The sequence below is a fragment of the Magallana gigas genome, chromosome 2, assembly GCF_963853765.1.
Source record: "Magallana gigas chromosome 2, xbMagGiga1.1, whole genome shotgun sequence".
Taxonomy (NCBI): domain Eukaryota; kingdom Metazoa; phylum Mollusca; class Bivalvia; order Ostreida; family Ostreidae; genus Magallana; species Magallana gigas.
Window position 1 is genome coordinate 7,857,905 of NC_088854.1, and position 27,272 is coordinate 7,885,176.

At 36.3% G+C, this 27,272-nt stretch overlaps 2 protein-coding genes and 1 long non-coding RNA gene across 6 annotated transcripts; 1 reads left to right on the forward strand and 2 right to left on the reverse strand.

Annotated features, from left to right (window-relative positions):
• Positions 1 to 629: 629 nt before the first annotated feature.
• On the reverse strand, positions 630 to 1,963 carry LOC117681049 (uncharacterized). Its single transcript, XR_004595795.2, has 3 exons — positions 1,807 to 1,963; positions 1,624 to 1,695; positions 630 to 1,523 (listed from the first exon to the last, which is right to left on the reverse strand). It is a non-coding gene; the product is annotated as an uncharacterized lncRNA (long non-coding RNA).
• A 4,504-nt stretch (positions 1,964 to 6,467) lies between these two features.
• On the forward strand, positions 6,468 to 22,273 carry LOC117681048 (zinc finger HIT domain-containing protein 2). Of its 3 annotated transcripts, none has more exons than XM_034444008.2 (11): positions 6,468 to 6,692; positions 17,578 to 17,727; positions 18,568 to 18,647; positions 18,775 to 18,819; positions 19,002 to 19,126; positions 20,320 to 20,412; positions 20,528 to 20,644; positions 20,785 to 20,868; positions 20,995 to 21,154; positions 21,451 to 21,573; positions 21,780 to 22,273. In XM_034444008.2, exons 1-11 carry the CDS (start codon positions 6,667 to 6,669, stop codon positions 21,893 to 21,895), a joined length of 1,119 nt encoding a protein of 372 aa, XP_034299899.1. In that variant the 5' UTR covers positions 6,468 to 6,666; the 3' UTR covers positions 21,896 to 22,273. The 3 variants fall into 3 exon arrangements, with proteins under 3 accessions (XP_034299899.1, XP_034299898.1, XP_065930879.1); XM_034444007.2 differs by having other exon boundaries at positions 6,487 to 6,692; positions 21,421 to 21,573; XM_066074807.1 differs by lacking the exon at positions 6,468 to 6,692 and adding an exon at positions 16,077 to 16,096 and having other exon boundaries at positions 21,421 to 21,573.
• LOC117681047 (cilia- and flagella-associated protein 45) lies at positions 22,246 to 27,146 on the reverse strand. 2 transcript variants are annotated; one of them, XM_011422053.4, is made up of 10 exons: positions 26,999 to 27,146; positions 25,948 to 26,252; positions 25,699 to 25,843; positions 25,362 to 25,532; positions 24,906 to 25,253; positions 24,611 to 24,718; positions 24,166 to 24,473; positions 23,783 to 24,007; positions 23,569 to 23,649; positions 22,246 to 22,843 (listed from the first exon to the last, which is right to left on the reverse strand). In XM_011422053.4, exons 1-9 carry the CDS (start codon positions 26,999 to 27,001, stop codon positions 23,583 to 23,585), a joined length of 1,680 nt encoding a protein of 559 aa, XP_011420355.1. In that variant the 5' UTR covers positions 27,002 to 27,146; the 3' UTR covers positions 22,246 to 22,843; positions 23,569 to 23,582. The 2 variants fall into 2 exon arrangements, with proteins under 2 accessions (XP_011420355.1, XP_011420354.1); XM_011422052.4 differs by lacking the exon at positions 23,569 to 23,649 and having other exon boundaries at positions 26,999 to 27,145.
• Positions 27,147 to 27,272: the final 126 nt, after the last annotated feature.

The following is a 27,272-nucleotide window of genomic DNA, read 5'->3' on the forward strand; positions in this document are numbered from 1 at the left end:
ATATATCATGTTTTATTGATTATATTTGAGATAATTATTTATTGGAACAGGCAGGATGAATGATGTGTATACGCTGTGTAAACGGGGTCCTTTTTCTTCACTTTTGACAAATGGTCGATGGCTTTTCCAAATAATTCCCATCTACAGAAAGGCATTATTTTGTTTCTCTACATCCACCGGTATTCAGGGTGTTTGGCCGTATCCCTTTTGAGCGACACACAAGGATTTAGTGATATGTGCATCATCTATCTTTATAAAATTAAGCAATCATTGCAAGCCTAGGATACTGTATACAGGGGAACATTCGCCCATTTGTTTTTTAAAGTTCGCCCTTTTCGCCCTCGTTGCCATGCAATGGGCGAACTCAAGACTGGGCGAAATCATAAAAATGTCTGAATAACTGTATTAATCAGAAAGAACGTCTGTATTGTACATGTATATCTGATGGTGCCTGAATTCGTGAAGAGGCGAAACCATTTGCAAGTGTAGAAAGGCGAAAATTACAGAGCAAATATAACCCGGTATACAGTACATCGGCCGTTTCATGATAGGTTGTAACTAAACAACAGATTTAAGAGAGAATTTTAAATTTAGAGAACGTTATCCTGTTCGCGAATCGATAAATAACATTGCAATTTACAATATTTTATTTTAAACATCTATAGATATCAGAATGAGTATCAGTGACACAAAATGTATTTTTATATATATTTACAAATAATAATACGTATATAAATATATAAAGCATATTAATCATAATCAATTGCTATTCACGTTTGCGTCAATAAAGTTCTTGCTCAGTCTGATTTAAACCAACCCCTTTCTTTTTACACAGACGAAAGTAAGGAGAAAATGGGGGGGGGGGGGGGGGGGGGGGGTAATCGGACCGTTCGGCGCTTTGCGTCGGATTTTAATTTTTTTTTTTAAATCGAACCCTTATACCATATTGTGTATCAATTCTCAATCTATATGAATTCACAAATTCTATTATTAGTACAGAAACAGTTGTAAATAGGATAGTTGTAATAACCTAGTCAGTTGTTATTGATAAATTAGATCTTGTGTTCGAACCATTTGTATATCATTATGAATATGTTCAAACCAATGGTTTCAATTGAATAGTAGCAACTCATTTTAGCTGATCAAAATCACACCCTCCTCTCCTATCTACTAAAGACATGAGGATGAGCAAACACTGTATTTAATCAGAATATCTATAAGTTACATGCATGTGCTCTTATATGTAGTTTCGTTTTAAAACAAAATAATAATTGATCGATGAATGTTTAAAAAAGCATCTATTTATATCCATTGATCCATTTTACATTAATTAGATTACATATTTACAACTACCTAACGGACGTTAATTTGCGGTAAATATATGAAATTTCTCTGAAAATCCCGTCTTCTTTAAACGAGGAGGAGCATACATCAGTAACAAGAGTGTAAAAAATCCCAAATACGAAGGCCATCACGCCACACAATGCTCCAAAAGCCATCCACATCCAGTCAGCCGGTCGTATCTAAAGTTGAAAAATAAATGTGTAGGGCAGTTAAATGTTACAATTTGGACTTCAACAATACATTTTTTATTTTGATGCTTGATTAATCACGACATCGAACCTGCACCCCTCTCTCCCTCCACTGGTGTCCATATCTCGTCGTCATAAACGTATTGACAAACACCGAAAATATCTGTGAAAACAATGAGATACAGATACAGGGTGGCTATAGGAAATACACTAATCTGAGAGAGAGAGAGAGAGAGAGAGAGAGAGAGAGAGAGAGAGAGAGAGAGAGAGAGACCTGGCTTAATTCTTCATGGCCATCACCCGGCTGTACATTCATGATTCCATTTTGTACACCGACCACATTACACAACAAATTCGCAATGCTATTCTCGAAAACGGAAGAACATACACTACTTTTGGTTTGTATTGACGTGTATACTAATAATAAATAGTGATCTATATACTGCCGGTTTAATTTTTTTCGCGCTTGAATGCATACAGCCGCACACTTTATAAAATAACCGATTCTACCACTGACGGTGCATGTTAAGTCCCTGCATACGTTTTAAGACAATTGATTTGAATTGTACAGGAGGTCCGTATCCCCTCCCCCCTCATACGTGTAGTTCCGAGCATGTAACTACACTTATGTGCCAAAGAATATGTTACAACTATAGGATACATAGGCGTCGGAACCGCGGAGGGGGGCAAGGGGGGTGGGGAGCCCGCCCCCGACTTTTTTTTTGCAAATTTAGACCTGACCATCAGGCAAATAGTATCAGCGAGGGGCCAGCCCCCCACTTCTTCTCGCAGCAAACAAAATTTTTCTTACATTTACATATAAAAAAAATTAAGGTATCAGGAAGCTGCCGCCCGCCCCCGGTAGAATGTAAGGAATTGAAATGAAAATAAGGAAATATTAAGAGTGATATTGAAAAATGCAGTTATAGGTATACTACACCCCTCCCCCACACCACCTTCCGCACAGATTAGGGATTTCATGATTTGGGGACTACTTTTTTTTGGTATGTAGGAGTTTTTTTTAGTTATATGTATATTACGCTACCACCCCCAGTATGGTTTAGGAATTTCATGATTTTGGGAATCAGCTTTTTTTTTATTTTGATGGTCAAGATTTCTGATGATAAGTCTAGCACCCCCCCCCTTCCCGAACCCCACTTTCAATTTGCTTCCGACGCTACTGGGAAATATATCGCTAATTCTTTTCACGCTTAATTTTATTGAAAACCAACAGAAAGGTAACCACTTGGTCAATTTTCAATGGATGAATTCAAATCAAATCAAACAAAATTTACAAATTATTGAAGGGGCAACATTATGACTATACGGTTATGTAAATAAACAAAATGCACAATATAGACATGTACAAGAGGGAAAGACTTGTATGATTGAAAGGAGACTGACAACAAAATTGTATGTGCGTACATGCATGCATCATTTTCTACAATTCATTTATTCACCAAACAAGGGCCCTCGGGGGGGGGGGGGGGGGGCATATACATTTTAAAAAATAACATCATGATTATAACAAATAATGAATGAAATAGATCTAATAGCCTAGAATGTACAGGTTTATATTACAAGCAACCATATGCAAAATGATTCATCAATACAAATGTGTCGGATATACACATTTAACTTTGTGAGATAATGCGTGAACACTACAGCACAGAGTACCAAGGGACGGTGCCTGCACAGTCAATCAGGCTGGCCTACTTGTACTCAAAGTGTTCAAGCCAGTATGCTTATCCATAACATAACACCCCACCCTTCTAAAAATAAAAACATTGTACATATATGTATCTATGAATATAAAAATTACATTCCACTGTTAAGAATCCTTTCACTGAGTTGTACAGTTACTTGTAAATCTCCATTCGTCATAAGCCAGTTTAATTTTTGGTCATTGTCCATGTATTGAAAATTTTTACAAGAGCCATTAGCTAGATAGTACAGTGTATCTCTTAATGCCTTATTAAGATCACATGAGAATAAAAAATGTTTTCCATCATCCACTGATTTGACATTCCATGTATTACAGTATCTGTCTTGTCGAGGAATGCCTTGATATCGTCCTCTTTCAATATTAATTAAGTCTATGAGCGGAAATTCGAAAACGAGTTAAACTTCTCCTCTGCTCAAGTTTTTTTTAAGTAAAGTAAGGTAGTTCTCTCGGCCAGAATTTTGCTTAAAAGTGCTGTAGCAACTTAGTTTTATGTCAGCATGTACAATGAATTGAGAATTCCATTCTTTAATATAGTATTTAAATAGACAGTCTCTAAGTGCCCTTTTGAATTTTTGTATTGTTACTGACAGTAAATTTTTTGTGCCATCAATGCTGTTGGTTAAAAATTAAATTGATCCATACCAGGAGGGAGTATTCTGTTCGAACAACTGTTTTGATTCACAATAAGCATTATACAAAAGTGGAAAGGATTGACTTTGATACTTAAGTCTGTATAAATAATTTAACATAGATCTAATGATATCAAAATGTAAGGGAAATCCTCCCAGTTCAGATAGAACAGTAAAGTTTGTTGTAGATTTATGCACACAAAGTGTTGATTTGCAAAATTTAAAATGCAATTTGTCACATAGTGTATTTGAATAAATTTTGTCAATTGCACAACCAGGGATCTGAATTTTTTTGCGTATTTTTTTTAAATACCCCCAAATATCCGCTCAGTACAGTAAAATAGGTTTAATAGTATGATAAAAAATGTGAATTGTGGTTTTGATGCCCGGATATAGAGAAATAAAATCCTTTATGAGTTAAAAAAAAGAAAGATTTTAAGGCTTTTTGATAAAGCTTCTTTTGAGCAAAGAAGAATGAGCCTGCGGAACAAAATGATACACCAAGTATGTAGAGATCTGTTTGTTTTCAAGTTAAACATCAGCAAAGTTAAATTTAGATTTACAGAGTCTGTCTGCTTTGTTGAAAACTATTATCTTAGTTTTGGATGTACATGTATTAATATTGAGACACCAATAATTGCAGCATTTTTTCAAGATATTTAGTTTTGTTGCAAACCATCTGCTGATGAAGACAATAAAATTATATCGTCCGCATACATCAAGCAATTGGTTGTGTTTGAGTTTTTACACAGGATCAGCAGACAAGTGTGGGTATTTCGGGAGATCATTAAGGATGACGTTTACTCAGAATGAAAAAAAAATCCACTGATGATAATGAAAAACCATCTATTGTATGTTATAGACCTTTGATTGTAGTGTTGTTTCTCACTTTCAGAAAAGTAGGTCAATGACCTACTTTTTGAGTTAATGACCATTGAATATTTTTTGAAAAATCAAGAAAAATCCCGTAAAATTTTACACCACGATTGAGATTTTCTTAATTATTAAAATATTACAAATAATAAAACACTTTAAAAAATAAAATACAGTTTATGAATGGTAGTGGCACTAAAAAGATACAATGCATGAAGATTTCAGCAACAATTTTTAAAAATATTCTAGTCCGAATTTCCTCTATCAGTTTTAAAATTCATACCCATTATTGATCTGATTTTACAAAAATTTGAATGATGATAATACAAAAACATTTATAGCATTATATTACTTATTTTGACCTTATTCTGTTGGCATAAAATCTATATGAGGTCAATGATCAAAATTTTGAGATATGGTGTCTTTTATCGTTTTTAAGCATTTTTCAATATTCGTGAAAGTCGTGTCATAAGATTATTCTAATGAATAAGTGAGGTTAGAACTAACAGAAAATATGCAAAATTATAAATACTAAAATATAAAATCTTAACTTTCAATATTAGAGTACTACCAAAAAAAATTTAGCGGAAAACAAAATCTGCAAAATTTAGTCCGAATTTCCTCTGTTTGGCTAAAAGTCTATTTTTGTTTGAGCCTAATTTCATAATATAGTAAAAATACCGATTGTTTTGTCAATAATAATTCATTTCATAAATACTTTTTGTGTTTAGAACAAATTTGACTCATTAAATTGAATTTTATAACAATCCGAATTTGAGAACTCAAACCCTGAGTAAACAACACCCTTAATAAAAATTTAAAATAAATGTGGACCAAGATTGACGCCTTGTTTTACACCCATTTTTATTGGGAAAAGTCTGTGATTTTATGTTCTATTCTGACACAAGATTTGCTTGATGAATACTAGTACATCTTTTGATAGTTTCATAAAAGTGTTTTCCTACACCAATTCTGGGGAGTTGAATTTTAATCCCTGTATGAACGATTGTACCGAAAACGTTTTGAAAATCAACAAAATAGGCATACGTGTACACTCTACCATCCTTAATACTTATCCATAATTGTCATAATTAATATAGATACGTACATATGGTCTAACGTTCTCGCTTTTCGAGTAAATCCAATCTGACAGTCGCCAATAATGTGATACTTTTTCAAAAATGTGTCAAGCCAAATATCCAATATTTTATTAAAGAGCTTCTCAGTTGCATTAATTTTGTAACAGAAATGCCTCTATCATTATTTAGGTCAGAAATATCATTACTTTTGTGAATAGGTGTAATGTATCTCGAAGACCAAAGTTTGGGATAATGTCCAAAAGTAATTAAAGATATTACTTTCCCACTTTTTAATTTTGAAATAGCATTTGATATTTGAGCTATCGATATGTGACTGTCAAGTTCAGTAAAAAAAAAAAAAAATTTCCAGGTATGTAAGACGATGGGCCCGGTAAATTTACATTGTATTTAAATTTTGGAAATGGGACACCCAAGTTGGTGGGTCAACTGCTTCTGAGACGTTATCTCTTTCAATGCCTCGTAGCTTGTCAATTAGTTTCCAATAAGATGCGATTTTCTTCAAGTATGGTTTTCAACTTTTTAAGAATAGATTGTTTGTACTGACGACATTTGTATTTTCTTGACTTTGTATACTCTGTACGTGTAGTGTTTAACAAAGGGGTCTTTGGGATATGCATAACATATTTAGACATTAAATGCTTTCTTTAGTGATTCATGCGGCTTATGTAATTTTTTCTGCAATTATCGCTACCTTCATAACCCGCATGAATCATCAATGAAAGCAGTTTTTATCATTTTGATAAGAATATTTTTTGCGCGAATTATCTCTTTATTTTCACTTTCGTTTTGATTTACGCTGGAAAATCATGGAAGAAAGCAGGTTTTGTAAAATGTAAGTTTTTTTACCCATTTAAAAGTTTTATGACCTAAACATCTTAATATTTGTAAATCTATATCTAAGTACATTAGAGATACCTACATCGATTTAAATAAAAACATCAGCAAGTTAATCTATAGCCTCTTTCTTTATCAGGGCTGCGTTCAAGATCGTAGCTGCTACGTAGGGCTACGTAGTTGAACGGTATGCTAGTCTAGCCGCTACGTAGATATTCGTAGCCTAAATATTTTATGCTAGGCATTAAATTCAAGATGGCCACCTTAGTAACCATTTTGAACCAAACATGAAACCTATATTTGTAACGTACCCGAGCGCAGTCTCTCTTGATGAGTTTTAATGCATGACAATAAACGAAAAGAGAAGACAAAGACCGATAATTCTAATTGATGAATTTAATTTACAAACAAATCACAGGTTATACTTTTAAATACATAGACTCCCCTTGGAAATAGAATTGGTAAGTGAATAAATCCCAGGGCCTAAATAAATCATTTAGAGGTATTTCAGCAAGTAATAAACTGGCACCCGAATACTTTCTCAGACTTACTGTTTCGTAAGTAGGTGTAGTTTCCATAAAAACCCAAACCCCAATTGTGTCCAAATGCGGGAATGCACGTATATATATAGTATTTTAACCGGATATGCGGGATCACCAATATGATCTGATGACGTTTACCACAGATGACGTCGAATTGGTAACATTACCAAACCGGAAACGCTGCATCCCCAATTGAATTATATAGTGGAATTAAATAATGGATTTTAAGTAATATTACCGTGTGCCAGTAATTAATATTATGGAAAACAATATGGAAAAGTAATAAAACTTCGATGGAGGTAGGTGGTGTTTATTATCTTCGTGATTGAAAACCGCTATCAGCATGTCTATATTTGACCCACATGCGACATCGTAAACAATGGCGGCCATCACATGGAAAGTCGATCTCGCACATGTCTTGTTAAATTTTGGTGGACGTGTTTATAATTGCACACGTAATCATCCAGTAGTGATGTCTATCAATCTATAGACATTTGTTGATCGTAGAATATCAATTATTCTCGTAATAATTTTTGTATAACGAGTGTTACTAATTCTGACAGCTGAGCTGTCACACCACCCCCGCCATTAAAGAAAACGTTCGTCCTCGAACGGTAAGTAAATTTTATACATATGAAGTGAATAACATGAGGGAGTTTTAAAACACACTTACCAATTCATTACACATATTAAGCAATCAACAATTTAATAATTGGAATAAAATTGTGAAAATTTAAGGAAACATCAATAAACACGCATAATCATCACATGTGAATCTCAGGGAATATACGTCCCTATAAATATCTATATACACATTGACACTATTATAAATTATGATAGTGAATGCGAAATTCACATCCACTATCAACACAAACAAATGCAATTACAGTTCTTATAATTTCCTACTTAGGTCTCAGTTAAAGTCACAATAACTCTGGAAAATAAGACACAGCCACACTGGTGGATCAGTCCCCAAGGGTGAATGTCTGGACTGTAGATACTTGAGTCCCTACGTCGCACTTTGAAGAAGATGAAGATGAAGTGGAAAAATCGGTTTGAGTGGACTTGGTGTCTTTGATGTGGTAGTGGGGGTTTCTACAGATTGTGCTCGTCAGGCAGTACTGTCTTCCATCGGGAAAGCGGAGCTCTTCTTTTCTTTCTATTGCAAAGGATCCCAGAGGAAGCCACGCTAATTTTCGCCCACCTTGACGTCGTGCATCTAGATTTGTGCTCTGAAGCAGACAGGCAACAAAGTCGTTTTTCTCAAAACTGGGGGCACCGGCAAAGAAAAATCTGGGGTCATTGACTAAATCTTCTGACTGGTAAGAGGGAGGGGATGATTCACTTTTATGGAGAATGTAAGATGGAACGTTGACGCTGGAATTCTTTGCAGTGGTAGAATGGGAAGATGACGAGGGTGCAGGGACAGATGAAACTGGTTTTGGTTGATTAGCTGGAACTGGCAGAGAATACTCAACAGCTGGTTTTAGAGGGAGGGAAGATTCCTGAGCTCCACTTGGTGAAGAAGCTTGAAGCTGGTGATCAAGGTCAGAAAGGAAATCAAAATCAGGCATGGAGAAAAGTCCAAGATGATCAGGGTCGTACGTCTCAGTAAGGGAGAGCACGGGTCCTGGAGAAACAGAGGGCAGAACAACAGATGAGGCTGTCTCCGTGGTAGGTCTATGATGATCTCTCCCGCTTGCACTGACGATCCCAGGCGAAGTTTCAGCAGCAAAACCACAAGATGGAGAAGTCAAGGGCCTGGGATGACTTGATGAGACAGAAATGGCAGGTACGGGGCTTTTCATTAACACCCTCCTCTCAGGGGTAGCAGGATTATTGCTGTACATGTCGACCTCCATGGGGCTGCCGAGCGACACGGAAATGGATGGAGACCTCAGTGGGGTGATCGGAGAAGATGGCCCTCCAAGATTCTTACTGACAGGGGATGAATTGAAATCTGTGGGTTTTTGGACATGAGGCCGTCTAGGGGACTTCCGGGGGGACTTGCGTGGGGATCTCCGGGAAGTAATTCTCCTCGGCCGGTACTCCAAAAAGTCAGGCTGATAAGCACCAGGGTTCCTAAAGGTTTCCCTCTTACGTACAGTCCATGTCAGAGGTTTTCCCTCATGCCTTCTGGTGATGTGCTGTTCCATGAGATACTTCCTGGTGGCTGGGAGAGTATATTTACAAACACTACACTCCAGTAGATCTCCATGCACTTCCTGAAAATGACGGGACAACTGCCGTCTAGATGGGAATGATCTAGAACAAAGTCTGCAGTCCACATACATCTGTAAAAAAATATAGGTACTTATATAGAAAAAAAAAAAAAAAAAAAAAAAATAAATCATTTTATTCTTTTCTGTGGAATAATTGTAACAAGAATTTCCGGATAATTTTCATAATAATTCATTATTATTATTTTATTCTTTCAGGATATATGTGAGTGCCAGCTTATTCCCTGCCAATGTATGGCCTGAGGAGATTGTGATGTACAATCCTTTTCTTTCCCGAGGGACCCCTGGAAATCTCATAAATAAGGTCAGAGATTTTCTGTATAATGGTATAAGGACCCTCCCAGTTCTTGGAAAATTTAGGGTGCATCTTCATAGTTTTATGTATGTTCAGAAGGACAAGATCACCAACATTATATTGGTATTGTTTCACATTTTGATCATACTTTCTCTTTTGTCGGGCTCCAGCCTTTAACATTTGTGACCTTGCTAACTCATGCACCTCAAACATTGTACTTCGAAATTCATGGATATAACCATTGTAGGGATCAACAGGAAGTCTGGGGGTATCATGGCGACCATATAACAAATCTACAGGGAGCTCAACTTCTCTTCCCAGCATAAGTATACTAGGGGACTCTCCGGTACTCTCATGGGTCGAGGATCTGTAGGCCAACATCAATAGGGGTAAGTATAAATCCCAGTCTTTTGGATGTTTTCCAACATATTTGTTTAACATGCACTTTAAAGTTCTGTTGAATCTTTCGACCAAGCCATCACTTTGTGGATGGTAAGGGGTAGTTCTGGTTTTGTCTATGCCTAATAATTTGCAAATTTCTTTGAACAGGTCAGACTCGAACTGAGTGCCTTGGTCAGTATGGACTTGACGGGGGACACCAAACCGACAGATGAATTGGAAAACAAAGGTTTGTGCAACAGTAGAAGCTTCAATATTTGTTAAGGGAAATCCTTCTGTCCAGCGAGTGAAATAGTCACACACAATTAGTATATAAATTTTTCCTGCTTTTGTTCTGGGAAGGGGACCAAATATGTCAATAGCCACTCTCTCCATTGGGGCACCAACAAAATATTGTCTCATCTGAGCCTTTGGCTGTTTTGTAATAGGGTTGTATACCTGACAAGCCGGACACTCTCGACACCATTGTATAATATCTCTTTTATTATTAGGCCAATAGAATCTCTGACGAACCCTATGCAAAGTTCTAAGAACACCAAAATGACCAGCTGTGGGGACTGCATGCAACATAGTGAATACTTCACGCCGCAAAGATGAGGGTAAGACAACTTGTGCAATATGCAAATCTAAATTGGTGTCTTTCCAAATTCGGTAGAGAATTCCATCATTTATGACAAGACGATCCCATTGTGACCAATATGTTTTGAGTTCTACATTCATGTGGGAGACTTCCTCCCATTTAGGTCGAATGGAACATTCTTTCCAGTTGTATACAACTGAAATCAAAGGGTCACTGAGCTGAGAAGCTTTTAATTCAGCTTTCTTTGAACTATGCCAAGATTCAGACAATGAATTATCAGGTTCTGTCATTTGACCTTCGACCTCATTATATTGGTCAAGATATTCTGTGTTAGATATAGGACTTCTTTCATTTTGCTTCAAAATACACACTCTATCATAACATTCTTTTTGCTGCGTGGAATCAACTTCTCTATCTTCTTTTCTTTTGCAGTACTGGCATTCTCCACAGGGACGTCGGGACAGACCATCTGCATTACCATGGGTTTTTCCAGGACGATGTAAAATAGCAAAGTCATATACTGAAAGAACTTCCATCCAGCGAGCCATTTGACCTTCAGGATTCTTGAAGTGCATTAACCAGTTGAGGGCACCGTGGTCAGTCCTGATAGTAAAATATCTACCATAAAGATAATGATGGAAGTGTTTCACACTTTCTACAACAGCAAGGAGTTCTCTTCGAGTGACACAATAATTTCGCTCAGGTCTAGACAGGGATTTACTGAAGTATGCGATCACTTGTTCCTTGCCATCCTTTATCTGAGAAAGGACGCCACCTATACAAAAAGCACTTGCATCAGTATCTAAAACAAATTCTAAATTCATATCAGGGTAACCAAGTACAGGTGTACTTGTAAGACATTCTTTGAGGGTTTGAAAGGAGATCTGACATTCCTCAGACCAGCAAAACACAGAATCTTTTTCTGTGAGTTTAAACAGGGGCTTTGCAATGTCACTGAAAGACTTGATAAAACGCCTATAATAGGCACAAGTACCGAGAAAGCTTCTCAACTCACTGACAGACTTTGGCTCAGGCCACGATTCTATAGCTTTGGTTTTCTCGGGATCAGTCGATATCCCATCTGCACTTACAATGTGCCCCAGAAAGGAAACCTCCTTTTGAAAAAGACTACATTTCTTTGGGGAGATCTTAAGATTAGCACTCTGCAGTTTATCCAGAACAGTTGATAATCTATCAATATGTTGGTCAAAGGTCTCAGAAAAGACTATGATGTCATCAATGTACAAAAGACATATCTCAAAGTTAAGGCCACTGAGCACGCATTCCATAAGGCGCTGAAAGGTAGCAGGGGCATTGCAAAGTCCAAAGGGCATCACTTTAAATTGATATAAGCCAACATTAGTAACAAATGATGTCTTTTCAGCATCACTGTTTTTCATGGGGACCTGCCAAAACCCACTTTGTAAATCAAGAGTAGAGAACCATTTTGACCCTCTGAGGGCGTCAAGGGAATCATCAATTCTGGGAAGGGGATATGAATCTTTGTGAGTTACAGCATTGAGACGACGATAATCGATACAAAACCTAACAGAGCCATCTTTCTTGGTAACTAAGACGATTGGGGAAGCCCAGGGACTTGTAGAGGGTTCTATGATTCCATTTTGTAACATTTTGTCAATTTCATCTTTAACTGTTTCTCTTTTCAGGATTGGCAGTCGCCGAGGAGCTTGCTTAATTGGGGCTGAATCTCCAGTGTTAATTTGATGTTGAACGATGTTTGTGACACCAAGGTCACACTTAGACTTTGCAAATACATCCTTGTGTCTAAATAGTAAATTCTTGAATTTTAACTTTTGTTCCTCATTCAGAACACTGTCGGATGAGACTAAAAGGTCGGCCAGGTGCTCTGGAATATTGGAATTAAGATCAGACACCTCAGTGACTCTTTGATCAATTTGACAAACACTTTCTGATTTCAGATCTCGAGTTTCTATATGATGGATTTCTTCGCCAACTGCAGCAAAAGTGCCTTTGTGAACAGTAACAGTTTCATTTGTAAAATTTCCTACTCTCAAGGGGACAGATTTTTGCTTAATATCAACTAGAGATCTAGCTATAACAACGCCTTTTTGGGCCAGTTTTTCACTACAGGGTTCCAGGACACATTCAGTCATTGTAGTTTCTCCCACAATATCACCTTTGATGACTGTTTCACTATAAGGGGGAAGAACTATGTTTTCTGATACCCGTATTCTACAAGTTGATGCACTTCTCAAACTTTCTTTGTTTTGAATAGGAATCTGACCAATCTGAAGACTACTGCTTGCTGCGTCAATTGTACACTTGTATTTTGCAAGAAAATCAAACCCAAGAACAAACTGCTCATCAATGTTTGCAACAATGACTGGCTGCTCATATTCTTTATTGTCTATAACAAGTGGAAAATTTGCTGTACCCAAAGGTGTCACAAGATTTCCATCAGCCATCCGCAAGGTACTAGAGGGGGGATGAAGTTCAGGCCGTACTGATTCAGGAATTTCAAGATATTTGTCAGCATGAAGAATAGTAGCTGTAGAACCAGTGTCTACTAGACATTCCACATCAATGCCGAATACAGTGGCTTTAACAAACAAAGCATCTGATTTACGAGAAACAACGGGTAAACCAGTATGGGGTCTTTTGGGACTTGTTTTAGCTGGCACTTGACCCGTAGTGTCAGCTACTGGAAGTTTAAACTACCGTTTCTCGTTTGATTGGGGCAAAAATAAGGCCTCCCCGGGGGTCGTTTCATGTTTTGATCTCTCTGGAATTTGCGGCATTCAGATTTCCAGTGACCATTGAACCCGCAATAATGACAGGGACCTTTTCGCTGAAATTGGTTCATGTTTTCTCTGGGGCGCTGAGGGACACGCTCAGGATTCCGGGATACTGAATCTAAAGACTTTGGAAGATGGGAATTGTACTGAACCTCATTCATAGATCTGTTATATTTTAGAATAGATCGTTGCTTGCGTCCGTTTTGAAACGCTTCACATTCTAGCGCTAATGTGACGGCGTTTTGTAGCGAGTATGGCTTGCCTTGATAAACGGCCCATTCAAGTTCAGCATCACACAGAGAGTCTATGAAACAATCTTTTGAGAGTTGCTCTCTAGTCTCGGGGGAAACATTTGGGTAAGCATATCTCGTTAGCGATTTGATATCATGGGCCAGATCTTCCAGTTTCTCTCCGCGTTTTCTTACTTTGTTTTTCAGTTTGGCGCGGTACAACTCTGACTGATTTCGGGGCTCAAATCGGGAACCTAAAACATTGACTAATTGTTGATAATTTCGCCGCATGTTAGGACTGATGTCGCTAAGAACTGTCTGAGCATCACCTCTAAGACTGGTAGCAAGCTCATAGGCTTTTGTAAGATTGTCCCATTTATTTAATTCTGCGATCATTTCAAACTGAATTAAATAATCAGACCAGGAAGATTTCCCGTCATAATTTGCAGGCTTCTTGTTCCGCTCACCCTGTGAGTATGTCGGGGATTGTAGTATGGGCTGTGAGAAACAGGGCTGGGGTTGAAATCTAGGGAAATCATTGTCTGCACATACATTTGTGTGACTTTTTGTCTGTAAAGGATCGGGGTGTTCAAAATGTACCCGATGTCTCTGAAACAAACTATCTTGCGTTTCATTTCTAGAACCAGTTGCGCTGCTGTTTGCACAACGGTAATCATATGGGTTACGAACAGGATTGCGAGTCTCATTGAAACCAGAAAAACTACGTTCCCTCGGAATGTACATCGAGTCATCAACATAGCCATCTCTTTCTTGAGAATTAAAACTTTGTAACCTTGCTGCTGAAGAGCTAGACGCACGCACATTCTCGCCATGAGATCCTGCGCCGCTACCCTCTGTATAACAATTAGATGCTGACATCTGATCCTGGACCATATTAACAAATTGGTCCTTTATTAACTGAGAAAATTGATCTCGCATGAATTGACTCAACTGATCACTGATCACATTGAGTTGATCCTGAACTGCAGACAGGGGCGAATTTTCAGATTTAGAATCTGTTTTACTTTTATCTCCGCAAGCAAAATCGGAATAATTTTCATCATTTTGATGAGATCCGTGAAAATTTAAAATAACTTCACCACTAGGGGAACCTAAAAATTCGTTATCGGTCAATGAACTAGGGTTGGTTGTGGGGCCTAACAGGACAATTTCTCTTTCGCTATCATCATGCATATGACTCAAACCCTGCGCATTGGAAGCAGGACTCAAAGGTCCGCTACTCGTCATTATGAAAAGTATATTCAAATGCTGTAGATCCCACCGCTGCCACCAAAATTCTGTAACGTACCCGAGCGCAGTCTCTCTTGATGAGTTTTAATGCATGACAATAAACGAAAAGAGAAGACAAAGACCGATAATTCTAATTGATGAATTTAATTTACAAACAAATCACAGGTTATACTTTTAAATACATAGACTCCCCTTGGAAATAGAATTGGTAAGTGAATAAATCCCAGGGCCTAAATAAATCATTTAGAGGTATTTCAGCAAGTAATAAACTGGCACCCGAATACTTTCTCAGACTTACTGTTTCGTAAGTAGGTGTAGTTTCCATAAAAACCCAAACCCCAATTGTGTCCAAATGCGGGAATGCACGTATATATATAGTATTTTAACCGGATATGCGGGATCACCAATATGATCTGATGACGTTTACCACAGATGACGTCGAATTGGTAACATTACCAAACCGGAAACGCTGCATCCCCAATTGAATTATATAGTGGAATTAAATAATGGATTTTAAGTAATATTACCGTGTGCCAGTAATTAATATTATGGAAAACAATATGGAAAAGTAATAAAACTTCGATGGAGGTAGGTGGTGTTTATTATCTTCGTGATTGAAAACCGCTATCAGCATGTCTATATTTGACCCACATGCGACATCGTAAACAATGGCGGCCATCACATGGAAAGTCGATCTCGCACATGTCTTGTTAAATTTTGGTGGACGTGTTTATAATTGCACACGTAATCATCCAGTAGTGATGTCTATCAATCTATAGACATTTGTTGATCGTAGAATATCAATTATTCTCGTAATAATTTTTGTATAACGAGTGTTACTAATTCTGACAGCTGAGCTGTCACAATATTATTTTATTTTATTCTGGCATCCTTTAAGTTATAATGAAATTTAACATGTATGTTTCCGCTTGAAATAAACAAATTATGTCGATGTAATAAGTCTGTAGTCGAATTTTTTCATCTTCAAATCTGAAACCTAGCAGCTAACCTAGCAGTCCGTTCAACGACCTAGATATCTATGACCTAGCGGCTAGACTACTATCTTGAACGTAGCCCAGGTTCATGAGGTTGGGACCAATCAGCTAATTTCCCACTTTGCATGTTTATAATAGCCCGTTTGGAATAATAATTCCTCATTCAGATATAAATTTAAAGTGCAAAAAATGGAAATTTTTATTTATTATATACATATGTCAACTCAGCATAAGGTAATAATAGATGAAACATTCTTTTAGTAAACAAGTTTTTCTGTGACACCACAGAGATTGATCCTTCAATATACCGGTAATCCCAAACTTTTTGGCATCAAGGAAAATTTGCTTGCTTAATAAAGTTGTTGCATATGATATGCATTTATGCAGATTTATTTTACAGATTACAAAACCCCAAAATTTCATTTTTTACACTTCAAATTATATATATATATACAGTGGAGCCTCAGTTATTCGGACGCTTTCGTTCCCAAGTTCAATCGTCCGGATAGGTGAAGCGTCCGGATATCTGAAATGTGTCTATTTTTGTCATGAATGATAATGTATTTGTATACAATGGCTCCCAGTGTTGATACTAGGTTTTTTTGCCTTTCATACCATATAGCAACACATGCTAGAGTTGTCTGTTGATATGAACATTTTTAATAGATAAAGAACTCTGCTTTATTTTATTATTTTGTCATGAAATATTAACCGGACAGTTATGATAACCGAATCTAGCTAAATTTTTGGTGTCCAAGTGTGATATGTGTGTGATACACTGTTGTTCGCAATTTTCCAAATTTTGAAAGTGATTTGGGAAGCCAGTGTATTTATACAAGCTACTCATGAGGGTCTAGCACATAAAAAAGGTGTGAAACTTAATTGACAGGGGTACAATGTAATCTTTTGCACTGAGTAGGGTATCATCAAATTTTACCGTCCGGTTAAATGAAGCAAGATTAGTAACAACTCAGTGTTTTGTGGTAAAAACAGGCCGTCCGGATCCGGAACACGAAATTCCGGATAAATGAGATAAAATAACGTATAAAAAATCTGTTCCCAAATAAAGTCGTCCGTAAACTGAAGCGTCCGGTTATCTGGCGTCCGGATATCTGAGGCCCCACTGTATACCATTTGGGGTATTATATACCTAATGGGCTGTTATAATCCATTTGGGAGGTTGTTTCCAGCCTTTTTATTTTTTACTATAATTTTGCATTCTATGATATAATGTTACATGTATGTTGAAGAAAGGAAGTATTTTGCTTATTAAAATATCAAAAACATTTCAGATATTAGTGCGAGTTTTGAATTTCAGGACAGACACAAATTTAATTGACGGAAATCCCCGTAAAGTTAGATCTATCATCTGATCATGGCTTATAGACTTTGATAATGAATTGTAAAATACCTCGTTTTATACATATATTAGATTGTGTTTCATGAATTTCAAAACAGAAACTGTCATAGAAGGACTTGCCTGTGATGACTTCATGTCTTATGTTGATGTTATTACTGTAAAATATTGTAGTATGTGTACCATGTGTTAATAACATTGGCTCCTTTGATTGTAGATGCAACAAAGAGCAGGCTAAGTACACGTGCCCCCGATGTAACTTGGGGTACTGTGGGCTGTCGTGTTACAGACACAAGGAGCACAGCGATTGCTCCGAGGCCTTCTACAAGGAATGCTGTATGGAAGCTCTAGAAGACCAGGATGTCAGGTGGGCTGAGTCAGATACTGTAGATTCCTTATTTTACGCGAGTACTTAATTCCGCGATTCATAGGATTCCCATCAAATCGCGAGAACATAAAATCGCGAATGTCGAAATTTTATCAAAGTTTCATGTAGTTTACATATGTTTGACAATTAAAAGCGAGATTTTAAAATTCGCGAGACTGGCTTCTCGCGATTTTACGCGGATATTATTTCCTCGCGTTTAATTAGGAATTTACAGTATCAGATATCCACCATCCTATGTATAGATACACTATTTGAATTCATATAAAAGGAAAGATATTTCATAATTCTGAAATGTTGCCCCCTTTATTCTGTAAAACAACTTTAATCTGTGTGTGAAAAAAATTGATGACTCCATTCTTGTTGCGGATATTTAGCCCAATGAACCAGTCCTTAAATGTATTTTGTATTTGTTGAAATTTATCTACCGTGCATACACTCCATTGCAAAAATTCAAGTAGCTGCAAACCAGTTTATCTGTAAATCACAAAATTAAGTCACAGTTTGGTTTACAGTGTATTGGTGTATTATACATGTACTAACTTAATTTGATACCAAACAAGATATCTTGCTATGCAGTGTTTACTTTTCTAGACTTTTAAATTACATGTAAAAATCCATGTATTTTTTAAAGAATTCTTTTAATAGATATTAAAATAATGCTCTTATATCCTTTAGCAGTTTTACTGGTACAAGTACTGCTCTAATTAAATTCATTTATGACAATGAAAAAATATATGAAATTATATATGGAATTTACTAAACGGGTTAATTAAGCAAACTCATAATAAACCATAATTATTTTTTTTGTAAATTGTTTAGTTCAGAAGAGAAGCAGAAAATGTTGGAAATGCTAGATCGACTAGAAAAAGAGGAAGTACAAAACTCTGACAGTAATTCAGGTAATTTACTTGATATAATAATATGTTATCTTATAAGAATTGTTCAGAAATAGAAACATTTCTTTGAAAGTGATTTTGGCAGTAGAGTGCTGAGTAGAAATTTGTTATGTTTTGGATTTTCCTGCAGATGAAGGCGAGGAACTTTCAGAGCGTCTCTCAGGATTGAACCTCGGTAACATTTACCAGTTATAAAATAATAATTATTGTAACTTGATTATAATCAGTGCATTATTTTAATTATATTGAAAATTTTATAGGCTGTAATATTACTTTAAAACTAAATACCTTTGAAATGGTGACTTGACTATCAATAAATTACTTGAGGGTTAAGTTCACAGTCGTTTAACCTAACAGATACCGACTCCGAAAAGATCTGGAACAGACTGACTTCTAAAGAGCAAGCTCAGTTTAACCAGATGATGAAGGACGGTCGCCTCGGAAACCTGGTAGAAGTTTGGACACCTTGGTGGGATGTCAAGGTTAGAAAGGGACTGAATTTGAAATCATTGTGGCACTTAAAGCCTAGATAATTTGATGGAACATAAAATGAATTCTTTAACTTGTGAAACCCATTACATTGCCACATAGACAAACGTTGATATGGTCAGATTGATGATTGCTGACACCAGATACATGTAGCTTGTTTAGAAGAACACTTGACCATTTAGGGAGACTGGGTTCAAATTCCAGTCTTGTACATGTTTTCTCCCTACCCATAACATACCGAAAGTTTAATTATTTGCAAGTTTTACAGCGAATTACAGAATACCGGTAGAGTTTTCAATAGCTTGTTGGATTGCTCAATAGGGTATTCAATTTGGTCAGCAAGGTATCACATCAGGTTTAAATCTAGGTCCTGTGGTTACCCAAGTGTAGATTGTTATTTTGCACTCAACCAATTCATTTGGCACAAAGAAAACCTCTAGAACACTCTCTCCTATTGTTAGCTATTCTATTCATAGACCTTTAAAAAGAATGCTCACCTGAACAGCACTGGATTCTATAGAGCATCAATTCTGCTTGGAGTAATTTGAATTTTGTTTTTCAAGAAATGTAATTCAAAAGACATTTCTGAAGAAACAAACAGAAGAGAAAAGCATAACTTTAAGAATTACGGAGATATTTTTTTCCTGCAAAAAATCATTAGACATTTTGGTTCCCCAATTCCTGGTGCAACAGACAGCACTAAGAGTATTTTTGTGCTGTGACTGCTTCATATTAGTTCAGACTTTTATAGCAGTAATGTAGGACAACAGGGAGAAACAAAAAAGGCCCAAATGTGCAAATGTTTACTAGATTAACTCACTTTATCGCTGTCATACCTGAGTAATCACATGACCTAGATTTAAACCTAATGTGATACCTTGCTGACCAAATTGAATACCCTATTGAGCAATCCAACAAGCTATTGAAAACTCTACCGGTATTCTGTAATTCGCTGTAAGTGCTGTACTAACTTGACAATAATATTATTTAAATATCATTAATTCAAAGTACATGTAGGTTTATCAGATGTAAAATTTTGCATCAAACTCAATATGTTATCTTTTTATTGATTTATGTAAAACAGTGTGTTGTCATTGATATCAGATATCAAATATAGCAGTATGACAATGTTCTACATAGGACAGGGATTCCAATTTGGTAATCTGATGTTTTGTTTCTACTTCAGAAAGTCAAGATCAGGGATGTTGACAGTGAAAAACTAGATGATAAGACACCAGATGTGTTAAGCAAAATTCCAGACATTTCCAAACTTCTCACTGTAAGAAGAATTGGCATTATAAATAGTGCATGCAATATTCAGGGCATCATATATGTACAAATAAAATTGTACTTCGTCCAATTTATAGGCAATTATATATGGAGTTTGTTTTCAGAAATCCAAACCATCAGCGGATATCCGGAACAACTTGGTGAACGTGTTGTTTGCTTATGTGTTCGTCTGTCGCCTGTATAATGGCACCCACTGGGACTGCCCTCGCGAGTCAGCTCTGGTTAGTCACAGGACTATCAGTGTAGTCTTTTGTTTATTTAACAACACACACTCAGTAGTTTTGTAGACTTTGATGTGTTTTTGCATTGTCCAAAATACAAGTCTTATGACCTATAAGTGTGATAACTTGTATCTTTCCAGAAACTTGTTAAAGGCAGTGATGTGTTGTCCAAAAACTCAGTGTGTAGTAGCACCAGTGAGGCCATACAACTCGGCCTGACCAATGTAAGCATATATTGTATTTTTCATGTTATATCATGCTTACCTTTCAAAATCATGTTTTAATTGCTGTGGATATGTACTGGTAATTTAAACTTGCCAAATATTTCACTTTGGTGTGCCTTCTTTTAGAGCGAGTGTAAGCAGTCTCAGGAATTCCTAATTGAGCTGGTCAGTGATGTCACCAAGATTCTACGGGGTCCTGGAAGAGGGGAAGAGTTAAAATTTGTCATGGCAGCCCTATCGGAGATTTTGCAGCTTCTGAAGAAATGCCATACTCTGTACAAAAAAGGTCACTGAAATATCATGGATTATTTTACTTGCATGTGAAAGTAACTTTTACAAAGTACAATGTTCTTTTAAAACAAACTAGATGAAGATTTTTTATTGGATATACTAATTTAAAAAAGGACTGATCCCTTTGATATGTTTAAACAAAGGAAATGAAATTTACACAATATACTGAAAAGCTTATTCTCAATAATTGCATCTTTTGCATTTGTAATTCATCTCTCAATTGAAGTCAATGCATCTATCAGATGTGATATCTCTCTCCAGACATCAAGGTTTCCTCTGCTTCCTCTACAGATGACAGAGAGGAGAAACAGCTGCTGTTCCTGGCCATTAAAAAGTTGGAGTTTTATCTAGGTTGGAGTCAGAAATGTGGGATGATCTTGCACTCTGTCATACCAGAACTTAGACTAGAGCATGGTAGGTGATCTGAGAAAGTGCCATCTAGTGCTATTTATAGGAAAGTATCCAGATTCAGAAAATAAAATGATTATAATCTACTATTCCATTGAATTAGTGTGTATGTATGTTACATGCTGTACTTGTACATGTACTTAATTCTTAATGCTCAGTTTTTTCCATATCAGTCTAGATTTAATAAGGAGCTACCTGGTATTATGTTTCAGGTCGTCTCAAAGAAGAATTTCAAGAGACCATTCAAGTGAAAAAAAGCATTGAAAGGAATTTGAGTCAGCTCCGGCCACCCAGAGAAGACAGTAAACTGATTGAAGAATTGTCCTAAAATCCAGATCAGGCATCCTTGTGAGTGTGAAACAGTCATCATTAGGGAAGAGCTCAGTTTGTACATTGAAGAGTTGGAATTGTCCTAAATCCAGCACAGGATCTATCAGAGAACTGTCATCTTTAGAGAGGTGTTCAGTTTATATGTGATAATTTTAAACAGTCATTGAGTGCATGTTTGTTGTCAACCTATATATACTGTCATACAACAATACAATGTGAACCATGAACAAATTTAGTCCAGTTGACAATCACTATCATCTATAAATGAAAGTCTTTCAATACTAGAATTGTTAGCTTTTCAGTATTTTTATAGCGACCAGATTTGTATGAATCAGTCAAAGACAGGAGTTTATAGTAATAAATTTATTCACATCACTGAATGACTTTATTAAATATATATTAAATGGTGATTCAATATTTACATATAATTTAAGACATTATTCATGTTAGACCAAGAAGAGGCTCTAAAAATATTGTGACACACTGGAACTTGATACAAGTGCAGACAACCATTTACTAGCACTGCTGATATGGAGAGTTTGTATTCTTGGTCATTCATGACAGAATTCTATTTAAAGTAGACCACCGCAGGTAACATTAATAAAACAAAGGTAAAACATTCAATATTACACAAAATTAACATTCACTAAATGTAGTTCATCAGTAACATGTAAATGCATCCAGTCTCTTTCAGTTCTAAAAATCCAATTCTCTTAGTAATTGAAATAAAATCATAAACGAAAAAAATTCTGATGAGTACTGAATGGTATAAACTGTAAACAATTATATCACAGATGAAGCATGAAGTGGCAGCTTTCCCCCCACAATATAGATGATATAAGTCTGCTCCTGTCATAAGAGAGTTCTGGGTTAGGCACTGATGTGCTGAGGTTGGTTGATCTTTCTCTCCACTTGAGTTAAATACTTGTCTGGAATACCAGCACTCCTGAGGATAAAATGAAATCAGATATTTGTTATTACATACCAAACCAAATAATTTGATTTTAAGAACATCTACGGTATTTAAATTTGTTAATCATCCAATAACATTAAATTTAATTTCATTAATTTATATGTCAGTATGATACTATTTATTTACAAGTCTGTCTGAATCTTGTGATATTAATATCTACATTAGCCTTTAATTTACTACAAGCTTTTTATCTACAACAATGCATGTATATACACAAATACATGTACACACACACAGGTAGGACTCCACATTTAGTAGCCACCCTGACATTTAGCACACACTCTGGTAGAGTGATTTCCAATATGTAGACTGCACTCTCTGTTTTAGCACATGGAATTATTATGTATTAAAGCTCTGTTACAGTGAAATACAGCAAAGCAACAAAATAGTGGTTAATTAACAAGGAACATGTTTTTCTGTTGTGGCAAAATCACAGCAAACAAGACTTCCAACACAAGAAAATGTCCAATCTCAATATTGTGTGTATCCATCTTATGCATGAAACTGTAGCTTTTTATTTAATTTCATTAAATTTTTTGAGGTTCACTCATTGTGTTGAAAGTTAGGAATTTGTCTTTCAGAATATTTTGATACTTTCTTTTCAATATAAACAAGAGCATGCAAATATTCTGAAAAGAATCTCATCATGTACAACAAACTCCACTACAAAACCAAGCTCTTTTGCAACACTGTCGCACCTGATGGTCTTGTCTTATGAGACAACAACATTGACTTTGTGAGCAACATGACCTATATATTTCTCTGGAATGCCTGCATCTCTGTGATACAAAGAGACAAGTTTTTTGTATTGACTTTATCCATATCTTCAAAATTATAGCAACTTATTTCCTAAGTTCAATTTCACAGAAATATTATTCAATGAAAGGTAACATAAAGAAAAGAAAAATATACCTAAGTTCACTCAATTTCTTCTTTTTCACTTCCTCAAGTTTATGTCTCCTCTCTCGGGCCTCTTCATCTAGTTTAACGCCCTCCTCAAAGAACGAGTTCCTCTCCAAGATCCGGACCTGCTCCTTGTCACGAATCTGCCTCCTGACCTCATCAGCATGAGTCAGTTTCTTCTTCTTAGCCTCCTCTTCCTCTCTCTTCTCTTTTTCTACCAACTCCTTTTGAGCTCTGCAATTAAACATTTAGACATACACAACCACAAAGTAATAACAGGCAAATACATGTTCATGAAATGTTTTGGTAGCAATACAACCAAATAAGTTTTAATGTTTGAAATTCAACAAAGTCATATATTAGCCTTAAAGACACTAAAATACAATAGATACCTCAGAACTCTCTCAAACTCTGCTCGCTCTCGCTGAGCCTGGACTGCCAGGAAGTGTTCTTTCTGCTGCATTTGCTGAGAGCGTGCCTGGATAAGTGTAGCCTCCATTTCACCCTTCTTTCTAGCCTCCTCTGCTTCTTTCTTTCTCCATTCCCTCTCAGCCTGTTCTTGTGCTCGCTTAGCTCGAAGAGCATCTCGCTCAGCCTGCTCATCACGAGCTCGCTCTTGGAGAGCTCGTAACCTGGCTGTTTCCTTCTCCTTCTCAATTCTGATTCTCTCTTGTTCCTTCTCAAAGGCAGCTTCTCTTTCCTATTAAAGAAATGTCCATTCACTTTCATTTAACATAAAAATAGCAGAAGATCCATTAAGCAACTGCTAATATTAAATGCCCTCAAATTCATAGCTATTGATACACTAGCCTTTATATTTGCATAAATCATACTTACAGCTTTCTTCTTCATATACTCCACAACCTTTTGTTCCTCTGCAACTTCCTGTTCCTTTTTGATTTCCCGACGTCTGAGGAGATCTTCATTGGCTTTGTTCAAGTCCTCCTGTTTTTGTAAAAAATAAGAATATATCATTTATAGAGTAGATCAAAATTTTTCCAATATTTAACACTATCATGCACTCTGTCATGTAGCTGCATGTAGCTCTCCAGTTAACATCAGATATAAAAAATCGGAGAGGGTTATATTATTGCAGCTATCTGTCATGTTGATTACAGAATAAATGATTTACCCTAAGAGAAATCTGCTCTGCATGTTTCTTGTCCAAAGAAACTCGATCTTCATCCATCATTTTCTCAATATACTTCTGCATTTGAATATTTTCTTGGTCCTTCCTCTCCAAATCAAACAGCCTCTCCTGTTCATTCTCCTGAATCTGGTCCAGAAGTTTGGCAGCTCCCAGAAGCCTCTCCTCCTTCCTCTTCTTCTCGATCTCCTCCTGGATGGTGATGGCGTTCTGTCTGTCCACTTCCATCATCACATCCAGTCGCTTATCCTCCTCCATCATCTCACCCTTAATTTGTTTCTTCTCCAGAATCTGAGCATCTCTGATGGCATGACATTTGGCATTGAGAATCAGCTGTAAACAAGGTTCAAAGACACCAGTATGATTAGTTTTATCTCAATATAATGTGTACTGGTAATTCTAAATGATTTTTTACTTCTTGAATTACACTAGCACAATTACCTCATTTAAGTGTTTAATCTCATCCTCTTGCTCCTGTCTCATGGCGTTGGCCTTGGATAACAAGTGTTCGGCATTTTCCTTTGCTTCTATCTCAAGATCATTCAGCTTTTCATTCTTTCTTCTCTCCATATCTTTCTGTTTCATTAGATTCTTTCTTTGTTGGCTTGCCTCCTAAAAGATTATTATTCATAACAGAATTAGAGAAGAAATGCTTTACTCTTACTTCTTGATTTCATTGTCAGAGAGGAGTGATATCTATGTAAACTGAAAGAATCTGACAAACACACTAAAGCATGTGTACACAGATCAGCAACTTGTAGTGACTCCAATGACTTACCATCATTTCTTCTTTCTGTCTTTTCATGGCAGCTTCTTCTGCCTCTCTTTGCTCTTTGGTTTTGACTTGAGCCTCCATCACAATTCTGTAGAACTCGTGGCGAGGAAGGATTACAGAATTGCCAGAGGGATCATCACCAGGAACTCTGCCAAAATGATAGGTAATACTTAGTACACTCTTATATAAATTCAAACAGCAAACCATGAAACTTATTAGATTTACACAGTTAAATGTATTCAATTTTCTCACATAAGATTTCTGATTAGATCCTTTGTGATAACTTGAACTGTTTCTTTATCTTTCTTTCCTCTTTTTGAATTTTTCCTCTTTGCACTCCTTTCTCTGGCAAGTTCTTCAATAGAAATTCCTTCTTCTCTGACGTTATCCATTTTTTCTTTAATCATTTGATTTCTTTGTTCCACATGGTTTGGGACACCAAACAGTGTTTCATCTACCTGGGATGTGTGACTGACCACTCTGTAATTGCGTGTTTTTGCTCTCCTCGATGAGGATGAGGAAGCAGAACTCCCTGCTGCAGAAATTGCACTGCCAGGCTGAAAGTGATAAAGAGCTATTTTAAGTTTTCTTATAGTTAGGTGATATGTGTTTAAGTACTGCCACACTTTGACTCCTACTTCGATTTTGATATTTTATTTGATTTAACTCAAAATATTTTAAATTAAGCTGAGAATGCTGCCTCCAACTGAAGGCGGAGCATTTTCATTTTTCGTAATGGTGCTAGTTCTGATGTTTTCCTGGCAAGTAAGTGTTAAAATAGCCAGGAAAATGTCAGATATTTCGTCAATCTGACTCCTACTTTGGCACTAGCAATATTGGGTAAACCTCCTTTAGCTCAGTCAGTAATAAACTAAGAGTTTTCTAACTGAAGGGTCCAGAGTTTAGGCCTAGCTATGGACATTCGCATATACTATTACAGTTATATAAATCAGCACATGAGCTTTAAACAGCTTTCTATAAAATTTGTAATTTAAGCCTAACGTTAAAGTAAATATGCAATAAGTATTTTTAATAACACAACCAAGATCAGATTTGATACATTTATAATTTCAACAACAAAATAATCACCAATGCCACTGTCAATTTTTTCTTGCCCCTCGTTAAATTATGCATCAGTCGATGATCAAACAAAATGTCAAATAAAACAAACGAAAAATTCGATTGGCAACCCAAGTTTTTTTTTTTACTTTATCTTTAGTTCTCCTCTTATTCACTCATTTTGATTTAGACATATAGTTTTGTTTTCAACTATTAACACTTATTATTAAAGCTATGTACTTACCATGTTGTTATTGGGATATTGTCGCTTATTTCTTGTCTACCCTACCACTTTATTGTAACATTGCCTGCTGCTATTTACAGACGGTAGTTATGGTTACACAATGGCGGTCGGCAACAAAGGAAGACAACTCGCACATTGTTGTCATATTGTACTCATTATTTTCGGATATTAAAGAATTTCTCATTTCTTTCGGAATTTTTTAACCCAGTAAGGGTCCTAAGAAAAACTTGAAACTGAAAAAATTAAGCAAAGCATGATATTTCATAGAATTTGA

Coding starts and splice junctions, on each gene's coding strand:
- LOC117681048 (XM_034444007.2), top strand. CDS start 6,667: ATGGAAGAAAGCAGGTTTTGTAAAAT. Junction 17,728..18,567: donor CTAGAAGACCAGGATGTCAG/GTGGGCTGAGTC, acceptor TAAATTGTTTAG/TTCAGAAGAGAAGCAGAAAA. Junction 20,413..20,527: donor ACATTTCCAAACTTCTCACT/GTAAGAAGAATT, acceptor GTTTGTTTTCAG/AAATCCAAACCATCAGCGGA.
- LOC117681047 (XM_011422052.4), bottom strand. Junction 25,844..25,947: donor GATCTAATCAGAAATCTTAT/GTGAGAAAATTG, acceptor TCATTTTGGCAG/AGTTCCTGGTGATGATCCCT. Junction 25,254..25,361: donor AGATTAAACACTTAAATGAG/GTAATTGTGCTA, acceptor CCTTGTTTACAG/CTGATTCTCAATGCCAAATG.